Raw genomic sequence first — 19,410 nt, forward strand, 5'->3', positions numbered from 1 at the left:
AATTGAAATTAATATGAAAAAAATTGCTGGCTTCTATGGAGTGCTTGTCAGCATTGTCATGCTTCTCCCCCTCCAGTCCAGGAGGGGAGCAAATGTGTGAACTCTTATTTTCCGCCTTGCCCTGCTCTGGACGGTGCCCTGCCAGTCTCAGTAAGATCTCTTGGATATTAACACACTGGTCAGACAAAGGCAAAAACTCTGCCTTCTTGCAACTACTGGGTGGATTTTGGCGGATTCGCTCCTACTCCTGCGCAACTCATGTAGCAGCCAGCTGGAGAAGGGGAGAAACTGTGAAGGTATGAGCATATATATATAAAAGATATAAAGATATAAGGTTGCTTTGGGTTAAATATGAAAAAATAATATAAATAGATAAAAATATACTGACAGCATGTTTTTTTCCTGGGGGTCTACAGAGCAGCCCTGGAGAGTGAAACTTGATTTTCTATCCTGTTAAGCTGTTCAAACGGTCCCTTAGCAGAGGTTTGGCTCAGACCAAAAAGCACGCTTCACAGTTTGAGAATTAGCACGAGCGTAGGAGTGTTCTCTGTAGGCAATTTGGATGTGGCCACCGTGTTTTGAAGGGCAATTGGAGTGAGTTATCCCACGTCAGTTGAACTCAGAACCATGTTTAACCTGCTAGTACAGAGGCAGGCTGCAGTATTAGGCTGGCTTCCAGCGGCAGTGTTGGTCAAAGCTGCAATCAGATGACTTGGCAACGTTTTAGGTGTTGCCCATGAACATGAGATTAGCATGTGTCCTGGTCCACGATCGCTTCATTGTTCTTAAGAACTCGCCAGCCTAAGCTACTGATTTTCCTCACTTTGTGGGCATAAACTGGATGTCACTTCTGATTTTCCATCCCTTCACACTCTGAATTTGTTGCGAGATCATTAACTGACTTTTCTGGTTGGGGAAAATTAGCAAATAAGTGGCATTTTGAGGCAGGGACACAAAATAGAAAATGGTCAACCTAGGGGCAAAAATGGCAAATCCTGCGGTTATCTTGGAACAATGACAAAATTATACAGCTGTAAATCAAAGCAGAGTTTATGAGATCATGGAATTAAAAGGAAGTTCCTCAGTGTTTGAGTAGTGTGCTGAACACTTCACTTTCAAACCAGATAAACAGAATCTGTTTATCACTTATTATCACTTAGTGATGTTGTGATCCTCGGTTTTGGCTATTGGAGTCGCACAAGATTCAGATGATACCGCTGTTGCTAACGTCATCAGGGGACAACAGTAGACGACTGATGAAAACCAGTAGTTGTGCCAATCCTGCGAACAGACAATTTTGCTGGACCAAAAAACCCCAAAAAATCAATCACAGTTTAGTTTCAGACTGTAGAATATCATGATGAAGTTAGTTAACAGATACAGGCCAGCTGCAGAGAAAACGGGAAGAAATATGGACGAACTTCGCTTAAGACATTCAAGCTCTTGAAACTAACGGAGTTTAGGTATCTGGGTACGATGGGCCAGGCACCATAGAGCTCCCGCCGGGGCTAGAGAGGCCACCCCAACCTGTCCGCCTGACGCTGGAGCCGCCATGCTGGCTGTGGGCGCCTTCCGCTGCGACTCCGCACTCTTCACTGTCGTCAGCCAATTACCGCGCGGGAGGCGTGGCCCTAGGTAGGCGGGGCTTAGCGTGAGGCGCGGCGGAGCGGCGGAGCGGCGGAGGCGGGGCGGAAGTGGGCGGGACGGGCCGTGCGCGGGAAACCGGTGCAGGTGAGCGGCGCGGGGCAATAGGTGGGGGGGCTTCTGGGTTCTTGCGGCGGCCGGGGGTTAGTTGCCACGGCAACCGGGGGGCTGGTCTCTCCGGGCGGCTGCCGGAGGCAGCCCCGGGGGGGCCCAGTGGCGGGTGGGCCCTCTCCGCTCCCAGGGCCGGCGGCGGCCTTCCCCCTCCTTCCCCCTCCTTCCCCGTCCCCTTCATGCTGCCTCCCTCGTGGCTGAGCGCTCCTGTCGCCCCCCAGGCCCGTGTCGGTCGCCCCCCAGGCCCGCCGGCGGGAGAGATGGAGTTCTCCAGCGGCCGAGCAAGGCTGAAGCAGGCGCGGCTGGCGGGGGACCGGCGGGAGCTGTACCCTCACAGCCTGCAGTTCTACGTGGAGCCCCCCACGGAAAACATCTCGCTGGTGGAGTTTGAGAGCTTTGCCATCGACCGCCTGAAGCGTGAGTAGCGTCCCCGGCCGTGTGTCCCATAGCCCGAAGCTTTAAATTCTTCCTGTCGTGGCTGTATGTATTTTTGGTGGACATAGATGCTGTCTTTGCCTCTTACTAATGTGAGCTGGCTGCCTGCCTATGCTGAAATGAACACCCTCCTTTAACGGAAAACATGTTGTTTCAGGTATTTCAGAGAGCCGTGACTGATTCTACAACGCGTGTTTGGTGTATAGCAGTCAGGGCTGTATAGCTTTTGGTTTATGCTGGTGGTTCTTATGAGCGTGTTTCACTTCCTAGGTGTTGCAGCCTATTTGATGTCTCTCAATACAGCAGATTGCTGTGGCTGGGGGCAAGGGTTCCTCTGAACTACGGAAAACCACAGAATCCAAGGATTCCATCAGTATAGTGGACACTGATGTTCTGAGACTGATCCATCAGGGTTAGCTGTCGCTCTTTCCTTGTTGACTGTATGGATCCCAGAGTTGGGCGAGCTGCTCAGGACTGGTGGGCCACCCCTTATCCTCCGTGTTTCTTACCTCTTTGCTCCCCATACCACGAAAAGCAATTCCTGTGGCCTTACCCCAGTTTGTGCATTTCCCAAGACATGACACACTTAGATTTCTTTTCAATATGTTGTCTTTAACGTAAGCTTTTTCTTTTTTTTCCCCCAGTTCTCAAAGTAGTTGAAAACCTTGGTGTGAGCCATGTAAAAGGTAGTGAGTCATACAAAACTAAGCTGGGGACTGAGCTCCGGAAACTTAAGTTTCCCTACAAAGTAAGTAAAAATGAAAAAAGGGAATTCTCTTGCACTTTATTTTTTTCACATCACTCAGAATTCTGCATAAAAGTACAGGTGATGAAATAATACTCCTAAAACTTAAGTTCTGTTAGAGATGTAGTTTTTCTTTGAGCATGTAGGTTCCTTTCTTTAGGACAACCCCGTTCTTTAACAGTCTTGCATTTATTGTCTTAAAGATGAGTATTAATACACTGTTGAACAGCAATGATAAATTAATTGTGGATTTTTAATCTGGGAGAGATTATTTCTTTGAGATAATAGTAATAATGTGTTCTGTAGGCTTTGGCTGAGGATGATTACGAGGCAAGAAGAAAAGACCATATCTCTCATTTTATACTCCGCCTTGCTTACTGTCAGTCGTAAGTACTTGTTGGATTATGCTGTACTCCAATTTTAAATGTATACAGATACTACATTGCTTTCTTTTAGCCATTACAGATATTTTAGAGTTGCATGGCTACTAAATAGACAGGCTCAAACAGAGGGGTTTTTTGCTAGCATTTCAACTGTGATGAAAAGGGATATTTGGGACGCAAATTAATATCCAGATTCTGTAATAATAAAAAAAGCATAAACTTATGAGTTTTATGCCCAGAACATTGACTTGAGTCTCTTCCTTTGACATCTTTTTTGAGATTAAAGCACACCGGTATTAAGTGCTCATCAGGCATTCTCAGGGATCGATAATTTAATTCAAATTAATTGTGCTGCATATGCTTAAACTGTTGATTACTGACCAAAGACCTGACTATGTAAATAGGCTTTATATTATTGTCTAAAGAGAGAGGCTTGTTTCTGGCAAACTAAAAATACCACCTGAGTTTGAGGTTTCCTCTGCTGACACTGCTTTTCTTCCAAATTCATTGCCATGGATGGTTGCACTGCAGTTTTTTTGTTGTGTGAAATCTCAGGCACAAACTTGGTCTCATCAAGTGCATTCCTTTTGCTTCGGCTGTAGTTTTGGATAGAGGCTGTCAGTGCTTTATGTCTGTTAGCTTTGTTATGCATCAGTGTGAACTCCTGACTCCTTGCCATTGCAGTCCTTTTTAGAATTAAGACCAACAAATATGAAGTGTGTACTGTTTTGAATTGTTAATTCAGTTGCACTTTAAGTTGCAATATAGTTTGTTTAAATTAGATGAGTGTGGTAGTACACATATGATGTTACTGTAATAGCTGACATGACTGAGATGCTGTTATGGATGGATACAGATTCATAAGCAAAAACAGTACGGGAAGGTGACTAGGAGAGATTGTGCTCTAGGCCAGGATTTGGAGCTGGAGTGGATGGGGCTTTCCTTGGAATGGGTCAGACAGCTGAGCGTTTTGGGATAAGCGTTGGAGAACAGACCAAGATGACTAACAACATAGTAGGAGCCTGCTATAGAGCATCTGATCAGAATAGGAAGTAGCAGAGGTCTCAAAAGCCTCCAGATGGAGGAAACCTCACCATGACAGGCCCTGGGTGACTTTAACCACCTTGAATTCTTCTCGATTATTTGCATTCTATCGTGTTGCCCTTTCAAAAGACATCTGGGCTGTGCTGAAGATGTTGGTGTACATGACCGATGAGCCAGCTAGATCTGTGATGCATGTACAGTGAGGAACAGGTTGTGGATGCAAAGGTCATTAGCAGCTTTCACTGCAGTGACTCTATTAGTGTAGTTTAAAATCCTGAAAGAAGGGAGCAAGTTGAATAACAGACTTACAACTGAAATTCCCACTACCCTTCTCTGTTCTACATGTATTAGTTGTGATTACGAATAACAAATGTAATATTGGCAATACTGGTTTCTTCCTAGTGCTTATGTTTGTTCTGTGTATTTTTATGAACTCCCTTAGTCCTACTGGTCCTGCTAATTTTTACAAGAAAATATATTGTTTTACCTATATTGTAAGTTTCTACCAAAACCACCCAAAAGGTAGTATCCTTAAGTAGCCTGGGACTAAAAAGCCCTTGAGAACTTAATGTTTCTTATTATGCACCTAGTGGCATTTTGAATGGTTAGTTTGGTTTCCATTATCCTCTCTTGTAAAACTTTATCTTAAGCATGTAGTTACTATTTAGATGGGACCATTGCTTTACTGTGGGAGATGAGACACTTTGAAGGATTTGGTAGTGACACATTTGAAGAAAGTTCTGCTGTTCTTGGAAAGTAGAATTTTCTGGTGGCAACAATCTGATGTGGAATTCAGGAGGCATCTATTTTTGGTTGGTCTGTGGCTTCAGGAAAAATGACTTTAGGTCAGATTCACAGAACGGAATACAAGCCACCTAGCAAAAGCCTGAAGGTTAGGTATTTGGTTCAGGAGTGGAATTCACTAAGCTTTGTCCACTGTGCCGAGAAGGGAGGAAGGCATATGTGAAAGGCTGCCTCAGTCAGAAATAACCAAGCAGGGACTTGGTTTAAACATCTGCCTTTGTCGCTGATGTGGTGTCTTCCCCCCACTGCCCTGCATCTCTGTAATGGCTCTGGAATCTCCTGCAATTAACGATAGATGCAGATAATTAGACTGCTTGGTTTTTTTATGCAATCTGTTTTTCTAAAAGAAGATCCTTGTCTTTTGTATGGGAGCTTATTTGACTGCAGTGCTTGCTTAGGAAATAAATGGGAGACATGTTTCAAACCCTGTGTTTCAAGGGAGTGTCTTAAGAATTAGACTATAATCAGGGCAGAGGTGGGCAGCTTTGTTGAAGGTGAACTGCTGTGCAGAAATGAATACACGCTATTCTGGGCCACAGAAACAGCAGGAAAGGTCTGGCTTTGTAGTCTAGGGGGAAGGACCCCTTCTTAGGGAGGAGGGGCCTTGGATGGGGCTCCAGGGCACTCTTTTTAAACAACTTGCAAATATATTTTTGTGTTCCTGTTTATGTACGGGTAGTTTGATGCAGTGTTTCAATAAAACAGCTTGATAGTCGGTTTCCACTTAAAGTACCTTGTTTTTCTCTAGAAAAAGTACTAGTCTAAGTAGACTTAGTGATTACTCATAAAATGGAAAATAGCATCTTAAACACTATGAGGTGACCACTGGACCCAGCATTCTTCATTCTTTCTTTAAAAGCGGTATTTCAGGGATGAGATATTTCTATGCTCTAAAACTGGCATGTTCCCCAAAAGATAAAATTGGGAGGCAAATAGAATATACTGTTTTCTAAGTTTTTTATCACACTAGGTCAGCCAAATAAACTTGGCACAAATCATTAGGTTAAGTGATGAAAGCTATTAAGGTAGGAGTGTTTGAAAAAGTGTATTTAAGTAGACGTAACTGCAAACTGGCTTGAATTCAGTTCCCCGCGGTCTGCCAGGCAGTTGTATTTACAGACTTGTTTTCCTGCGACCCCGCCTTTTTAAGTTTCTAGTTGGCCAACAGTGCCACCCAGGGGTATGAGTTTACTTCAACTTTTTTTTTAGTTTGCATCAATCCTCACTTATAAATTGCATTGTTTTGTTTTGCTGTCTACGTTTTGAAACTTAAATACCCATGCCCAGGCTTTTCACAAGTTAACATTAAGTTGTTGGTAACTGAACTCTCATATTTAGTTGTGGAATATGAGCTACTACTCTTAGGCTCCAGATTTAGGAGTGTGTTCATGTCTTTCTAAAGTACTTCTGTGTTGATGCTTCATAACAACTATGTCAGTATTTCCTACCAATCCTTGGGTGGGGGAAGATGATTTTGTTTGTGTTGTTCACCCCCCTGCCCTGTGGTGCTGTTTCCTGATATGAAAGAGCCTTTTCTTTCATATTATTTTTCTAGTCAGGAATCTACTGATCTGATTTAAACTGTTGAGTATTCTGCAGACAAAAAAGTTAAGTGGCAAAAACTGAGGAGATATTCCTAAAGTCTGTGCTTGAACTACCTGCAACTGTCTCATCTTCAGCAGCAGCTTTGTTAATTATCTAATGACAGTGACGTTGCTTTTCATTTAAGCTTGTGGTTTTGATAATAAGCATTATTACTAATAGGTGTCTGGAATAAGAGTGTACAATTTTTTTAAAATGTTAATAATGCATATAAGACATGATAAGTACAAGGAATGGGCCCATGTGAACCTCATGAGGTTCAGCAAGGCCAAGCACAGGGTCCTGCACCTGGGTTGGGGCAACCCCTGGTATCAATCCAGGCTGGGGGATAAAGGGATTGAGAGCGGCCCTGCTGAGAACTTGGGCGTACTGGTGGTTGAAAAGCTGGACATGAGCCGGCAATGTGCGCTCGTAGCCCAGGTGGCCAACTGTATCCTGGGCTGCATCTAAAGCAGTGTGGCCAGCAGGGCGAGGGAGGTGATTCTGCCCCTCTATTCTGCTCTGGTGAGACCCCACATGGACTCCTGCACCCAGCTCTGGAGCCCTCAGCACAGGAAAGACATGGACCTGTTGGAGAGGGTCCAGAGGAGGGCCACAAAGATGACCAGAGGGATGGAACACCTCTCCCGTGAAGAAAGGCTGAGAGAGTTGGGGTTGTTCAGCCTGGAGAAGAGAAGGCTCCAGGGAGACCTTATTGCTGCCTTCCAGTCCTTATCCTTAAAGGGGGCTTATAAAAAGGATGGGGACAGACTTTTTAGCAGGGCCTGTTGTGATAGGACAAGGGGTAATGGTTTTAAACTAAGAGGGGGTAGATTTAGACTGGATATGGAAGAAATTTTTCACGGTGGGGTTGGTGAAACACTGGCACAGGTTGCCTAGAGAGGTGGTAGATGCCCCATCCCTGGAAACATTCCAGGTCAGGCTGGACGGGGCTCTGAGCAACCTGATCTGATTGAAGATGTCCCTGCTCATTGCAGGGGGATTGAACTAGATGATCTTTAAAGGTCTCTTCCAACCCAAAGATTCTATGATTTGGGTTTAGAAATGATGTAAAATTTTCCAAAGCCATAAGGAAAAAATGAACATAAATAATGCCCTAATGATGCTGTTCCTAATAAAGTAATTTGTAAAGTATATGCTGGACATATACAGCAACATAAGCCAGCTCATCAGCTAGTTTGTCATCTGTAGGAAGAACCCAGGTAGGTGTGTGTATTGTATTAGAGATCACAGTAATATTTTCTTGTTTTAGTGTTTAGTGGGTAGGTGGTATTACAGCATTTGATCTATTCTTCTGAAGGAAAGGAAGAGACGGGCTGGCCTCCAAAGTAAGTATATACGCTTAAATTTTTTTTTTTTTTTAGGAACACGAAGGCAGTGTAAAGCTGATGAATTAGGAAAAGAGTAAAATTGTCACATCCTAGGATTTTATTGCTGTTCAAGATGATCACAGAACTGCAGAAGATCAGCCATAAAACTGTTCACTTCCATTTTAAGTTGCACAGATTATTAGCACGTCCCAAGCACTGAAACTGTCCATAGGGATACTTTACAAAGCACCTGAACAGAGCCTTTCCATCTGGAATTATAATTTGAATAATAATTACTTTTCCTCAAGCCATATTTCAAGCAGAGGTTTTGTCCAGAAAAACACAAAAAACTCTTGTTTTCATTCACTGGTCTCCTCTGGGAAAAGGTGTTTAAATATCGTAAGGAGAACATCTAAGACTGCAGTATTTCTGTGCTCTGTGAATTGTCATGGCAGTAGTCCACCGTGTAGCTCTGAGAAGACGCTTTCAAAGAGTGCCCTGTAATAGCGAGATACAGTACCGTCTGCATTCTGTGCTTGTACGTGTAGGGTGGCTTTTGTTACTAGTATTCTGGTACCTACTCACTATAGCTTTGGGTAACTGTGCTGATGCCTGGGAATCTGAATGCTGGGATGTTAGCAATCCAAAAAGCAGTATGCAAAGAGTAATATGAGTACTTACAGACTGGCTTCAGTGTTGTTTTTCTTTTATGCTGTCTACTGACTCCTGTCCCTGTGTTTTTGTTTATTCTTTTACTTGCTCACTTGCAGTTGCTACACACCTTTGCTCTTTTGTCAAGTGTTGGGTGTTCTATATGTGTTCCTCACCTAAGTTCACTGTCATATATTTTCCATTTGCCTGCTTCCAGGGTATTTTTGGCTAGCATAGAGCACTGTTGTTACAGTATCTGACATATGTGCATGTTCCTTCAGCTGGAGGGTACCCCAAAAGTGAGAATTAAAAGAAGTAGGCTTCATAATGTATTTGCTTTATCAGATTAATTGTGACGTTAATGTACGATGAAGGACTGTTGTGCCATGTTGAAGAAAAAAAGCTGTCCTCTAAGTACCAAAGAAGAATGTTATCTGCAGTTGGTTATTCTTATCTAAAACAAGTAAGAAATGGTGAGTACCATTTACAAGACACTAACAGCTTTGATACCTACAGAGCAATTTTTAGTGTTGAGATTGACTACCTCTGTTGTTCTAAAACATCCGCTGTTGTACTACTTTGTGTTGTGTCTCTTCGAATATTTTTTCTGTTTAAGTGCTCCTTCCTGAAGCTTCCTACCTTCTCTTCTAAGCTCCTCAGCTTGTGGGTCTCATGTGAAAGTCAGCACTACCTTTAATGCTGTGTTCACTAGGTTTGACATCTAGTTTATAAGGAAAGAGGGAATGTGTAATCAGAAAACGCATTATGGGGGTTTTCTGTTATTTCTTTGCAGTGAGGATCTCAGGCGTTGGTTTCTTCAACAAGAAATGGATCTCTTGCGATATCGCTTCAGTGAACTAACTGACAGTTTAAGGCAGAAATTCCTGGAACATATTAACTTATCTTTTGAAGCTGTAAGTATGTTACTTTCTGCATTTCTGTTATATAGCATGTGCCTGATGTTTTTTAAAATTCTCATTAATATGATTTTAGTACTTTTGTTTAAAAAGTAAAAAGTGCACTTGTGGCTTTAAAAAACAACCACACAGAACTTCTGAACTTGGAGAATAGTCCAAGAAACAAGGATTAGGTTATGTAATTTTATGTTGCAAAAAGAGAAGTTTCAATTCAATGTTGCAACAAGCTTCAGTCAACCAACATTCACCTGAAAAATGTGTAATTACAAAAGAGTTAACAAACAGTGTCATTGTAGCTCTTTACCAACTTTTGAAAAAAGTTAAAAATACCAATCTGTGTAGACAAACAACTGTTGCTTTTGAGATGCTTTAGGGATATTACAGAAGAATTCCTGCTGTTATATACTGCTTCATTTGTCCGAGTGGATTAAAGGAAAATGCCTATTGCAGTTTCTGCATTAATGATTTCAGTAAAATTTTGCATTGCAGCTATGAACTGTTTTGTTAGAAAAATCCAGCTTTGCCTGTAGCTCTCAGGGTAATCTTAAATTAATAAAAGTTAATATACAATCGTCAGTCTACTGCAACAATTTTTCTCTTAAAATACCGCTTAATTAGAAGAACTTAAATGGTCTAAAATATGTTACTGGCATGCATTATATGTTGCTGGATTGAAAGATCTGGCACCAGTGCATGTTGATGATGAAAGATGACTTGTGCAGTGTTGAGAGAATTTGTCTAGCTAAACAGTAACACATAGGCTTTCCTGGGTCTTTGAGAGGCTGTTAGAAATGTCATTCTTTGGATCAACATACCTTTCAGCGAATAGTCTGTTTGTGGAGCTGTATTTTCACTGCTTATTCCCCAATTTCATATTGTCCTGTCACAGTTTCAGCATTCAGGCTTGCGAGAATAAATTAATGTTTGCAGGTTGCTGGAAATATCTAGGAGTATAGCTTGGTTCTGTGCTATTGAATGTGCCTTCAATATGTCAAAATGATTAAGAAGGTATTGCTTTCTTACACCTATTGAGGCAACAAAACATCGTTTCATTGGAAATCTACTTCCTTGCTTCTACTCTTTTTCCCCCCGTCCAATTCTGGTGGGAATTTAAGCAAAACTGAGCCCTCCTCGCACTATTGTGTATAAAATACTTGAATATTATGAAGGAGTTCCATACATATCTGAAATAGATCTAAACTCTGTGGCGCTGTGTAGGGACCACTAAAAAATAAGGCCACTGTAAAAGCAGTATTCTTCTTCTGTTTTTTATTTGTAAAAGACTTTAAAAGGGAAATGAACTGTGCTATTCGTACTTCTCTGTTGGAAGCTACAATATTTTCACACCTTACTGTGCATAAAAGAAGATGCAAATCAAACTTTGTGTTCTGCCTGCTAGAAAAGGGAATGGTGTCTGGGAACAGGAAATAAGTTCTGATATTACAATCCAATTTCTGTATTGGTGAACTGATAGGAACTCTTCTGTTGGATTTTCGTTGTTTAATATATCCTAAGAAAGTTAGTTAAATGTCTTTAAAGAGAAGACAGGCACCTTGCATTTTCTAGATAATGGTTCTTCATCTCAGAATTGCAATCTGAGACAGGCCAGAGCTGCTAAAGTTGAGACCTTAGTGTAGTCTGGCATAGCAATGTCTCCAGTTAACTATTCCAAGAATCACTGTAAGAAGTCATTCTCAGTATTTAATGAAAAAAAAGGGTCAACTCTTTTGTGGAGAGGGGGAGTAGGTGGATCGTCTTGTACGGTTTTGTCACAGTTGTCTTCATTTACAGCAACAACAAAGTGGAGCTAAACACTGAGAATTCAATAACTGTCACTTCTCTCCTTTTTGTGTTTACTTACGTGCATGGGAAAGTGAAATGTGTATTCTTCCAAATATTTGCAGGGGTTTTGCAGACTAATTCCTGAGGTTTTGTGAATTATGGATTGATAATTACTGCTTTATAGAATCAAGAAGTCTTCAGTTCTACTCAGGGACAATATTTAAGCATCTGTTAAGATCTTCTTTGAAGTATGTAGCACCAAGGATCTTATTTAGCAACTTTTTGGAAAGAATGAAGTTGTTAAAAACGATAAGAAAAAATGTCAGACTCTTTGAATTTTTAATGCGACAGTCAGCTATGAAGAATATGAAATGATAGTAGTTCTGATCTCATGATTAAAGAGAATATTTGTCAAAGAACAAGAACTTTCTGAAAATAAAATTGGAAATGAAAACATTCATTTTCATTAAATTTCACTTTTATAATAGGGTTTCTTATGTTCTGTGACTGACATTTATATTGCTAATGGAGCTAAATACATGGGAAGGGGTTTGTTAAAATAAGTAAATCTGGGGAGCCTACAAGTAAAGATGCCTTTTACTTGTAAAAGGGAGGCTATAAACTGTTCAAAGCATCCAGATTAAAGATGATGACTTCCGTATAATGAATTTGTGTTTGAATATGCATAGGATTACGATAATTCAAAATTTTCACAGATAAACTTCTCTACATTTAGTATATAGAAATTTGAAGCTTAGGTAATTTTTCCTTGAAATGTCTTTACAGAGCTGTCACTGCATTGAGTTAGTCCATCTTTAGTATTTCTGAGAGAAGCCTCTGGAACCTGGGGTTTCTGGAAAAAAAATGGAGGTTTACTTTGCATTCATATTTGAGATGCTTTTTTGAACTACTAACAGGTAGATTGCGTTTTAATCACTTGTAGGAAATAGCTTTGGCCAATCTGTTTTGTGGCAAGTGTGAAAGATACCTGGGCTGGTGCTGCTCAGCCTGCTGGAACATTGGTTTGGTGCTCAAAATTTTACACTGCTCTGAAATATGAGTGTTTATGTTATCCTGCCAATTTATGCCAGCATGGGCAAGAGGTAGAGCATGGGGTATTGAATAAAATATCAAGAAAGGCAGAGGGTAGAAGGAAAGCAGGAATAACAGTGGGAGAGTGGGAATGATGGATCTCATTCTCAGTCTTTTTCATTCTTTGTTTTTTTTTTGCTTGTGGTGAGCTGTAACTGTACCATAGTGCGTCATTTGGTTCCTTTGTTGCAACTTCTGTACATTTTTAATTGTTTACACTTTTATTTTAAACACTGCTGTAGGTGTTAAACTGTTACTGAGATTGACACCCTACTGGAGCCGTTTACATCTGATACTCTTCCAGCTACTTGTAAATGGTAGAGGGGGAAAAGGTTACGTAAATGGCAGTGGTGTTACCCTTTTCTTTAAGCATGGATATGTTAGGTTGGATAAGAAGAGGTTGTCTGGTCACTGGTGGCAAGGGCTGAGGTTCTGCCCAGGAGTAGAGACTGAGGAGGATTACTTGGAATTTTACTCTTGTTACTTCTCAGTTTGAAAAACTCAATAGTCTCAGCTTCTGAGAGGCTGTATTCAGCACCTCCAACAAAAACTTGCTTCAGCTTTTAAATTTTTTTTTTTTTCCCTGCAGTTTGGGTCAGGAGTGAAACTATTTTCTTTATTCCTTTTGGTTAAAGCATTCTGTGTAGTGTAATGAGTGTTGAGCTCTTAATCAGAATACAAAACCACAACTGTTTTTTGGCAAAAGAGGGTGTTTTAATGAAGTACTGTTTTGCTTGCAAATAGTACAGAAATAATACAGGCTAGTGTACTTCATAGTATCTGGGAGTAGCTCTTTTAATTAGTGCATTTCCATCATTTATGTTCTAATGCAGTCATTTATTTTCTAACACAATACCTACAGCTTTAAACTAAAACAGCCTTAAAGCCGTTCGTATTGCGTTAGAAAAGAAATTATTTAAGATTTGTGCTCTTCATACACTTTTAGACATTTTTAGAGGCATCTCTTCTGTTCTTTTTGGTATCTTGTTAAAAATTAGATTCAATTTGGAAGATGACTTCTATCTTAACAAGATCACTTATACACCTTTCATGAATAGCTTCCCCCTCAAGATTATTGTATTGAGAACTTAAAACAATTCAGAATTTGCCCTCTGTTTCCTCAGGAAATAAGTTTAGTTGAACCATGGTGTCAAAGATGATGTTACAATATAGCCTCCTTTCCAGTAAATAGAGACACTGAAGAAATTTAACTTTTGAACTTTACCTTTGACAGTACTTAGAATTTTTGGGGGCAAATTTATATACACACACATACACACTTACTCTGTGATACATTATTTGGTAGAAGTTCTTTCCATGTATTTTCCTGAGAGTACTTAGGCTTGACTTGGGAGTGATTAGGCTTGGCCTGGGAGTAGAATTTGTTACATGACACTTTTACAATAACAACTTTTAGGAAATAGTATTTTGATAAAATATTATAGGTATTTACTAGCTCATTTAAAATGCATTTTTCTTAGAGTAGTGTCGTCTCATTGATAGCTGGCTGTGCGATATTTCTCTCGATGTTACCTGTTTGCTGGGAAAAAGGCAATTTTGAGTAACATTTGCTTCATGTTAGTTAAAATCCTGCTGTCTTGCAAAAAGGATCTAGTTGTTCAGCTTAGAGCGTTGGACTTCAAGGAATATTTGCTAAACCTTCTATTCACTAATTCTGCAGTTCTCTTCTTCAGTGAAGCTTATTTTTATCCTTATTTGACACTTTAATTTCTGGACCTCATTCTGTAATCTTATCTGACTTGACTTTTTACATAATGCTTCATAGATGGCTTGCTGTCAAGTGTCCACCAAATTTTGGGAAACTGCTTAAGGGAGAGGAGACTGGAAGACTGGTTAATGCATGTCTTGCTGTTTGACAGAAATACTCTTGCCTCAAAATTAAGCTTAACTTTTTCAAAAAAAACACCATACATGGATCCATGACTCACTCCTTTGTCACCTGGTCACATAAGTTAATGTTATTTTAGTGTTATGTGGTTTGACAGCCTTTGAATATGTTCAGATATGAGAGTTTCCTGCTTTTGATGTTTCCTTGTCCTGAAAGGAGTGCTACATTGACTTTCTTGACACTTCAATATGTGAAGAAGATTCAGCTATATAATTGTCTCTTTCTTTTCAGTGAACAAGAAATACTTACTAATCTGTTCCCTGTTTCTGGACCTTGCTTATTTTTAATCTATACTTTAAGAGTATTTTCCCCTGATACATTAAATGGTTTTCAATCACAATAACAGGAGAATCATGGAATAGTTCTGAAGGTATTTCAGAATGTTTTCAGTCTATTCTAGCTTTTATGTACTTAAAAAACCTTTTTTCTTTTTTTTTTTTTTTAAGGGACAGTACTGTCATCATCCAGATACATGCCATACATAAAAAGCTTCAGTATGTAATTTTCAGCTCTCAAGGCACATTAAATAGTCTATGTGCAAAGTCAGTCACACAGGGAGCACAGGAAATCCTTAAGCAGCACTCAAGAGAAGTAAATGCTGACATTTAAGGTGACAGGGCCCATCAAAGAGAATATGCAAACCAGGTGTGCAGTTGAAATTTACATTAATTTAGGAGATTAAAGCATTAAAATCTTACTATAAATGAATAATTACAGCAATGATGCCTGACAGTTTCTGGCAGTAAAAGCCACTAATAGAGATTTTTAAGATATTTAAAGGGAAATATAGTGAATATTTTAAATATTGTAGTCATTGAAGAAAATACCTTAATCAAAGTAAATTCTTCAGTATATGAAGGAATTACATAAAGTAAAAAGTTTTGCTTTAGGTAAGTGACACTTGGGTTTTAACTAGAAAGTTGTTTTTCTTTCTTGCCATAAGCTGTGGACATCTGATGTTTTCCTTTGGTTTAAGTTAGGAGTCCTTGATTTTATTTTGCCAGATTGTGATGTAAGACCTGTTTGGAGTCAGCTGACATTATGCCCAAGCCCCATTTTGTCATCTAACTTTATCAGTGAGATTGGTTGTCTGTGTGGTTTTCCATGCCCTGCTATGTATACACCCCCTCATTTGTCCCACTGTTCCTACCCCAACCTTTTCACTTGTCCTTTTCCTTTTTTCTTGTAGCTGGTTATGCATGGTCATATCAGAAGCCCTTGAGAAATGACCATAATTGCTCTTTTTTGTTATAATAGTGCTTTTGGACCTTCATAGTGTGAGATAAATCCTAGTTTATCAATTTGATAGCCTTTATCAATTTCTGATAGCCTTTTTGATATAATCAGAATATTTATGGCAACTGCCACAAGTTATTATTGAAAAGCTTTCAGTGCATGTGTAAGCTTGAGGAAAATGGCAAGATATCTGGGACATTGGTGTTCCTAGAAATTATTGAATTAAGGTGTTGAGTTTCCTGTTGTTCATGTATTTGGTCTTTTAGGACTTTACACTGGGGAAGTAATTATTCATGGTGATGATGGTAACCTGAAGCTATAAAAATAGAATGAACTTCTCCTTTCTTTCTCTCTGTATGCTGCTTATCTTTTTTTGCCCTTCAAGGCTGTGCCTATGTATGTCATATTGCACAGTAACTCCTAGATCTTAGGCTGGATTTTTGCATGCTTCTGAAATATAAATAGGCACCTCTAATATATTCTGCTTTTTTCAGCAGTTGTTTTAAGATATTTTGGATGTGATGTGAGTATTCTCTTTGGAGTTTTATTTACACTTTTTTTCCCTTCTAAAATATGCCAACTTGTGCTTTAGAGCATTAAAGGAGAAATTGGATTAAAAGTTACCTAGTAATACTTGTATCTTAGCATTGCTCAATAGTTAGGAGTCCCCTGGACTGGCAACTAACATGCCAGTTACTGTAAATTAGTATTTGGAGTAATGTTTCCTTAAAAGCAAACTCTGCTAGGACAAGTCTAAATTATCTTTCTTTTCATTCCTTGTGAATTTAACTTCCATGTTAATTTCTGTAGTTATTAGCACTTCCTTCTTTCCATGAAATTGACTTTTTCCTCAGCTGTTGCTCAATCCTCCTGTTCCCTAAAATGACAATGAACAGAACTTTCCTCTTCATTGCCTTTTCATATAGGAACTGTCACTTATCTAAGTAATTTTTAGACAACTGCCACATTTTCTGGGGCCTTTAACTTCTAATTCCTGGGATAGGTCTGCCATATGAGTTTTGCTTTTCTCTCCTGTTTCTCAAATCAGTCTAGTCCTCCTCCTCCAGTCACAAAGTAACCCTCTGTAACTTACCCATCTCAGCATCTTGCACTCCTAATTCCTGTGTACAAATCTCAGCAGAAGCGATGCCTGATTTTGCTCTTGAATTCTGGGAGATTCTTCCATGCCATAGTCTGCTTCAGTGAAACTGTGAATGCACTTAAGATGTTCATAATCTTTCTTTTGACAGGATTTAAAGTTTGAAGAAAATTTACTGTCTGTCTTCAAGTAATGAGCTCTCCTGCTAATATTGCATTCAATACTTCATCACAATTAAGTGCATGTAGTATTTTTAATGCTTGCTTTTTCTTTGTCCTAGCTTCAACTTCAGGTTCTTCTGGTGTTTCTCAGCTACAGCTTTTTCTTCCTCTACTGAAGCTACTTTCTAGTCTCCTCAGTCATGCTTCCCTTCTCTCATTGTGTATGGATGTCAGTATATTGATTATTTTCTTTTGGCTCACCCATTCTATTTCTGTGGTGAGGGCAAGATTCAGTTCTTCAGGTTTTCTTCTTTTTCCTGGATGTGTGGTAGCACTGTTACTATGGTCTCAACCCTTGCCTGATAGTTAAAAATACTTTTTTGCTACTAGCTCTTTGTTTTAATTTGGTTTTGTCTTTCCTACTTTCTTTTTGGATGTTCTCGTAGCTTAAGTTTGGTGTAGCAAAGCTGTACTTCTCCTCAACACCATTTACTACTTGCCACTGTCAGAGGTGTCTCTTTTGAAGCTCTCAACCTGAGAGTTTCAGCCTGTCTGCTTTGCCTTGCACAATTTTAACTGTCCAAGTCCTACCATTTGTTCTTAGACATCAAATGAAAGATCTGTTTTTTCAGCATCTGCAGCTGAAGATCTCTGTAGGTCTGTGAGGTATCTTGTGTTGATTTGGAAGAGACAATGAACTTCTGGTTCCTTTCCACTTGGTTCTTGTGAAAACTTGCCACGAAACTTGTTCATCTTAACCAGTCAGACTTTGTTTCTCTCTGGGGGCTGTTTAAGGATGTCTTGGTCCTTAAAAGTCTTCTGTTCATGTGGACCAAAATGTTCTGTAGTTGCTTTCAAAATGCTACGTATTCCTTCTCTTTTTGTCTTTGACTCTTTCAATAGCACTTTGAAGATGACAGTTGTTTCATTTACCTTGTGCATGAAAACTTCACAGCTTTGCTTGCAAAGTCCCCGCCACCTGTACATTCATGTCTCACAGCAGCGGTCATCATTCTGCTGGTCTACTTTCCTTATAACTTTTTTTTCCTAATGTCAAACCTAACTCTACTTTCCAGTAACATAAGCCTATTTCTTCTTGTTCTATCCACTAATTGAGAAAGGTGATTTTTAAAATTTTTTCCCCTTTCTCTTTGTATTTGTTGTCTAGATAAGATTACTCTAATTACGCTTTCTTGTTGTTTCTTCTTTTAGCCTTTCTTTGTGCATGGGCGTTTGTCATTTCTATGGGTGTCCTTTGCCATTTTTTAATGGGACAGCATCTTTTTTTAAGTGCAATGTCAGCTGGTCACAATATTCCAGCTGAACCATTACCAGTTCTAAGATGATGTGGAGGATTAAATTAATGTGCTTTTTCATTCCTCTCCCTCCCACCCCCTTGCTCGCAGCATGATATAGTGACTCCTAAGCTGGAGATGGGGACTCACAGCTGCTTTTCTCAGCACTGTCTGTTAGTCAGCTCTTTGTCTGTTTGTACAGAACTGGCTCAGATGCAGAACTTTGCAACTTCTCTGCTGAAATACAGCCTTTGGTTTTAGATCAGATGCTCTTGTCTGATCCCTTGCTCCAGAGCCCTCGCAGTCTCCTCAGCCTCATGGCATTTAAAGATGTAATCTGCTCCTTTTTAATATACAAGCTAGTAAGCAAATTATACAGTTTTATTTTAAAATTAAATAATCTTGGAACTTGGCTTAATACATCCTTCTATTTTTGACTTACATTCTTCCATGCATGGCTTTTCCAATTGGTTTTGCACCTAGGTTATAGGAGATTCAGTGGAACTGTTTGGTCATTTGCTCGTGAAAATGTTTTATGAGAGTGACTTTCAGGGTTTTTTACACAATATGACACCTGTGTTTTTTTTTCCCTATCCCTGATATCTGTTGCACTGTCATAAAGGCAGTGAGACTGGCTTAACACAATTTGTTTTTTGACAGGTCCTCATGGGCTATTACTTGTCTCATGTGTTTTTTCCCAAGTGCTGTCAGATGCTTTGATTTGTTGCTGTACCTTTCCAGGACTGTGGAGTGGAGTAGAATGTAAAGTTTTATCCTGAATTTATTTTGCAGTGATGTTTGGTCATCATCTTGACTGTTCTGATTTCCTGTGACCCTTCCTTCATTTTTATCTTCAGACTGTTCATTCTGTGAAATACACATATTTCCTCTTTGTTGCTTCCATAAGAAATAAGAATGAATAGTTATTATCATATCCTTATCTATGGTATAAGGATGATGTAAAATTGGATTTAGATTCCCTGCAATGCTTCTGCTCTGTGTTATCTTTCTGCAGTGTGCAGAAGAAATAAACTTCAAAGCATAGTATATTTCTTTTTACATACATCTTCCTGTGTTGCTGTTTCCTCTCCACAGAGCATAAAAGATCCTGTTTAAATTATCTTAGAACTTCTTCACCTCTGAAAAGCCTCTTGAAATTTAAAAAAATATTATGACTTTTTTATAACTTC

At 39.6% G+C, this 19,410-nt stretch overlaps 1 protein-coding gene across 1 annotated transcript in view; it reads left to right on the plus strand.

Annotated features, from left to right (window-relative positions):
* Window positions 1-2,015: 2,015 nt before the first annotated feature.
* The window catches only part of PRIM2 (DNA primase subunit 2), a gene marked incomplete at its 5' end in the record, with an annotated part of 129,761 nt that continues 112,366 nt past the window's right edge, over window positions 2,016-19,410 (plus strand). The window contains 4 exons of the mRNA XM_081998173.1: window positions 2,016-2,172; window positions 2,835-2,938; window positions 3,242-3,321; window positions 9,523-9,643. Coding sequence (XP_081854299.1) covers window positions 2,016-2,172; window positions 2,835-2,938; window positions 3,242-3,321; window positions 9,523-9,643 — 462 coding nt within the window. The remainder of the gene's footprint in view (window positions 2,173-2,834; window positions 2,939-3,241; window positions 3,322-9,522; window positions 9,644-19,410) is intronic.

The sequence above is a fragment of the Phaethon aethereus genome, assembly GCF_964289735.1.
Source record: "Phaethon aethereus genome assembly, chromosome: 3".
In the NCBI taxonomy this organism is placed as follows: domain Eukaryota; kingdom Metazoa; phylum Chordata; class Aves; order Phaethontiformes; family Phaethontidae; genus Phaethon; species Phaethon aethereus.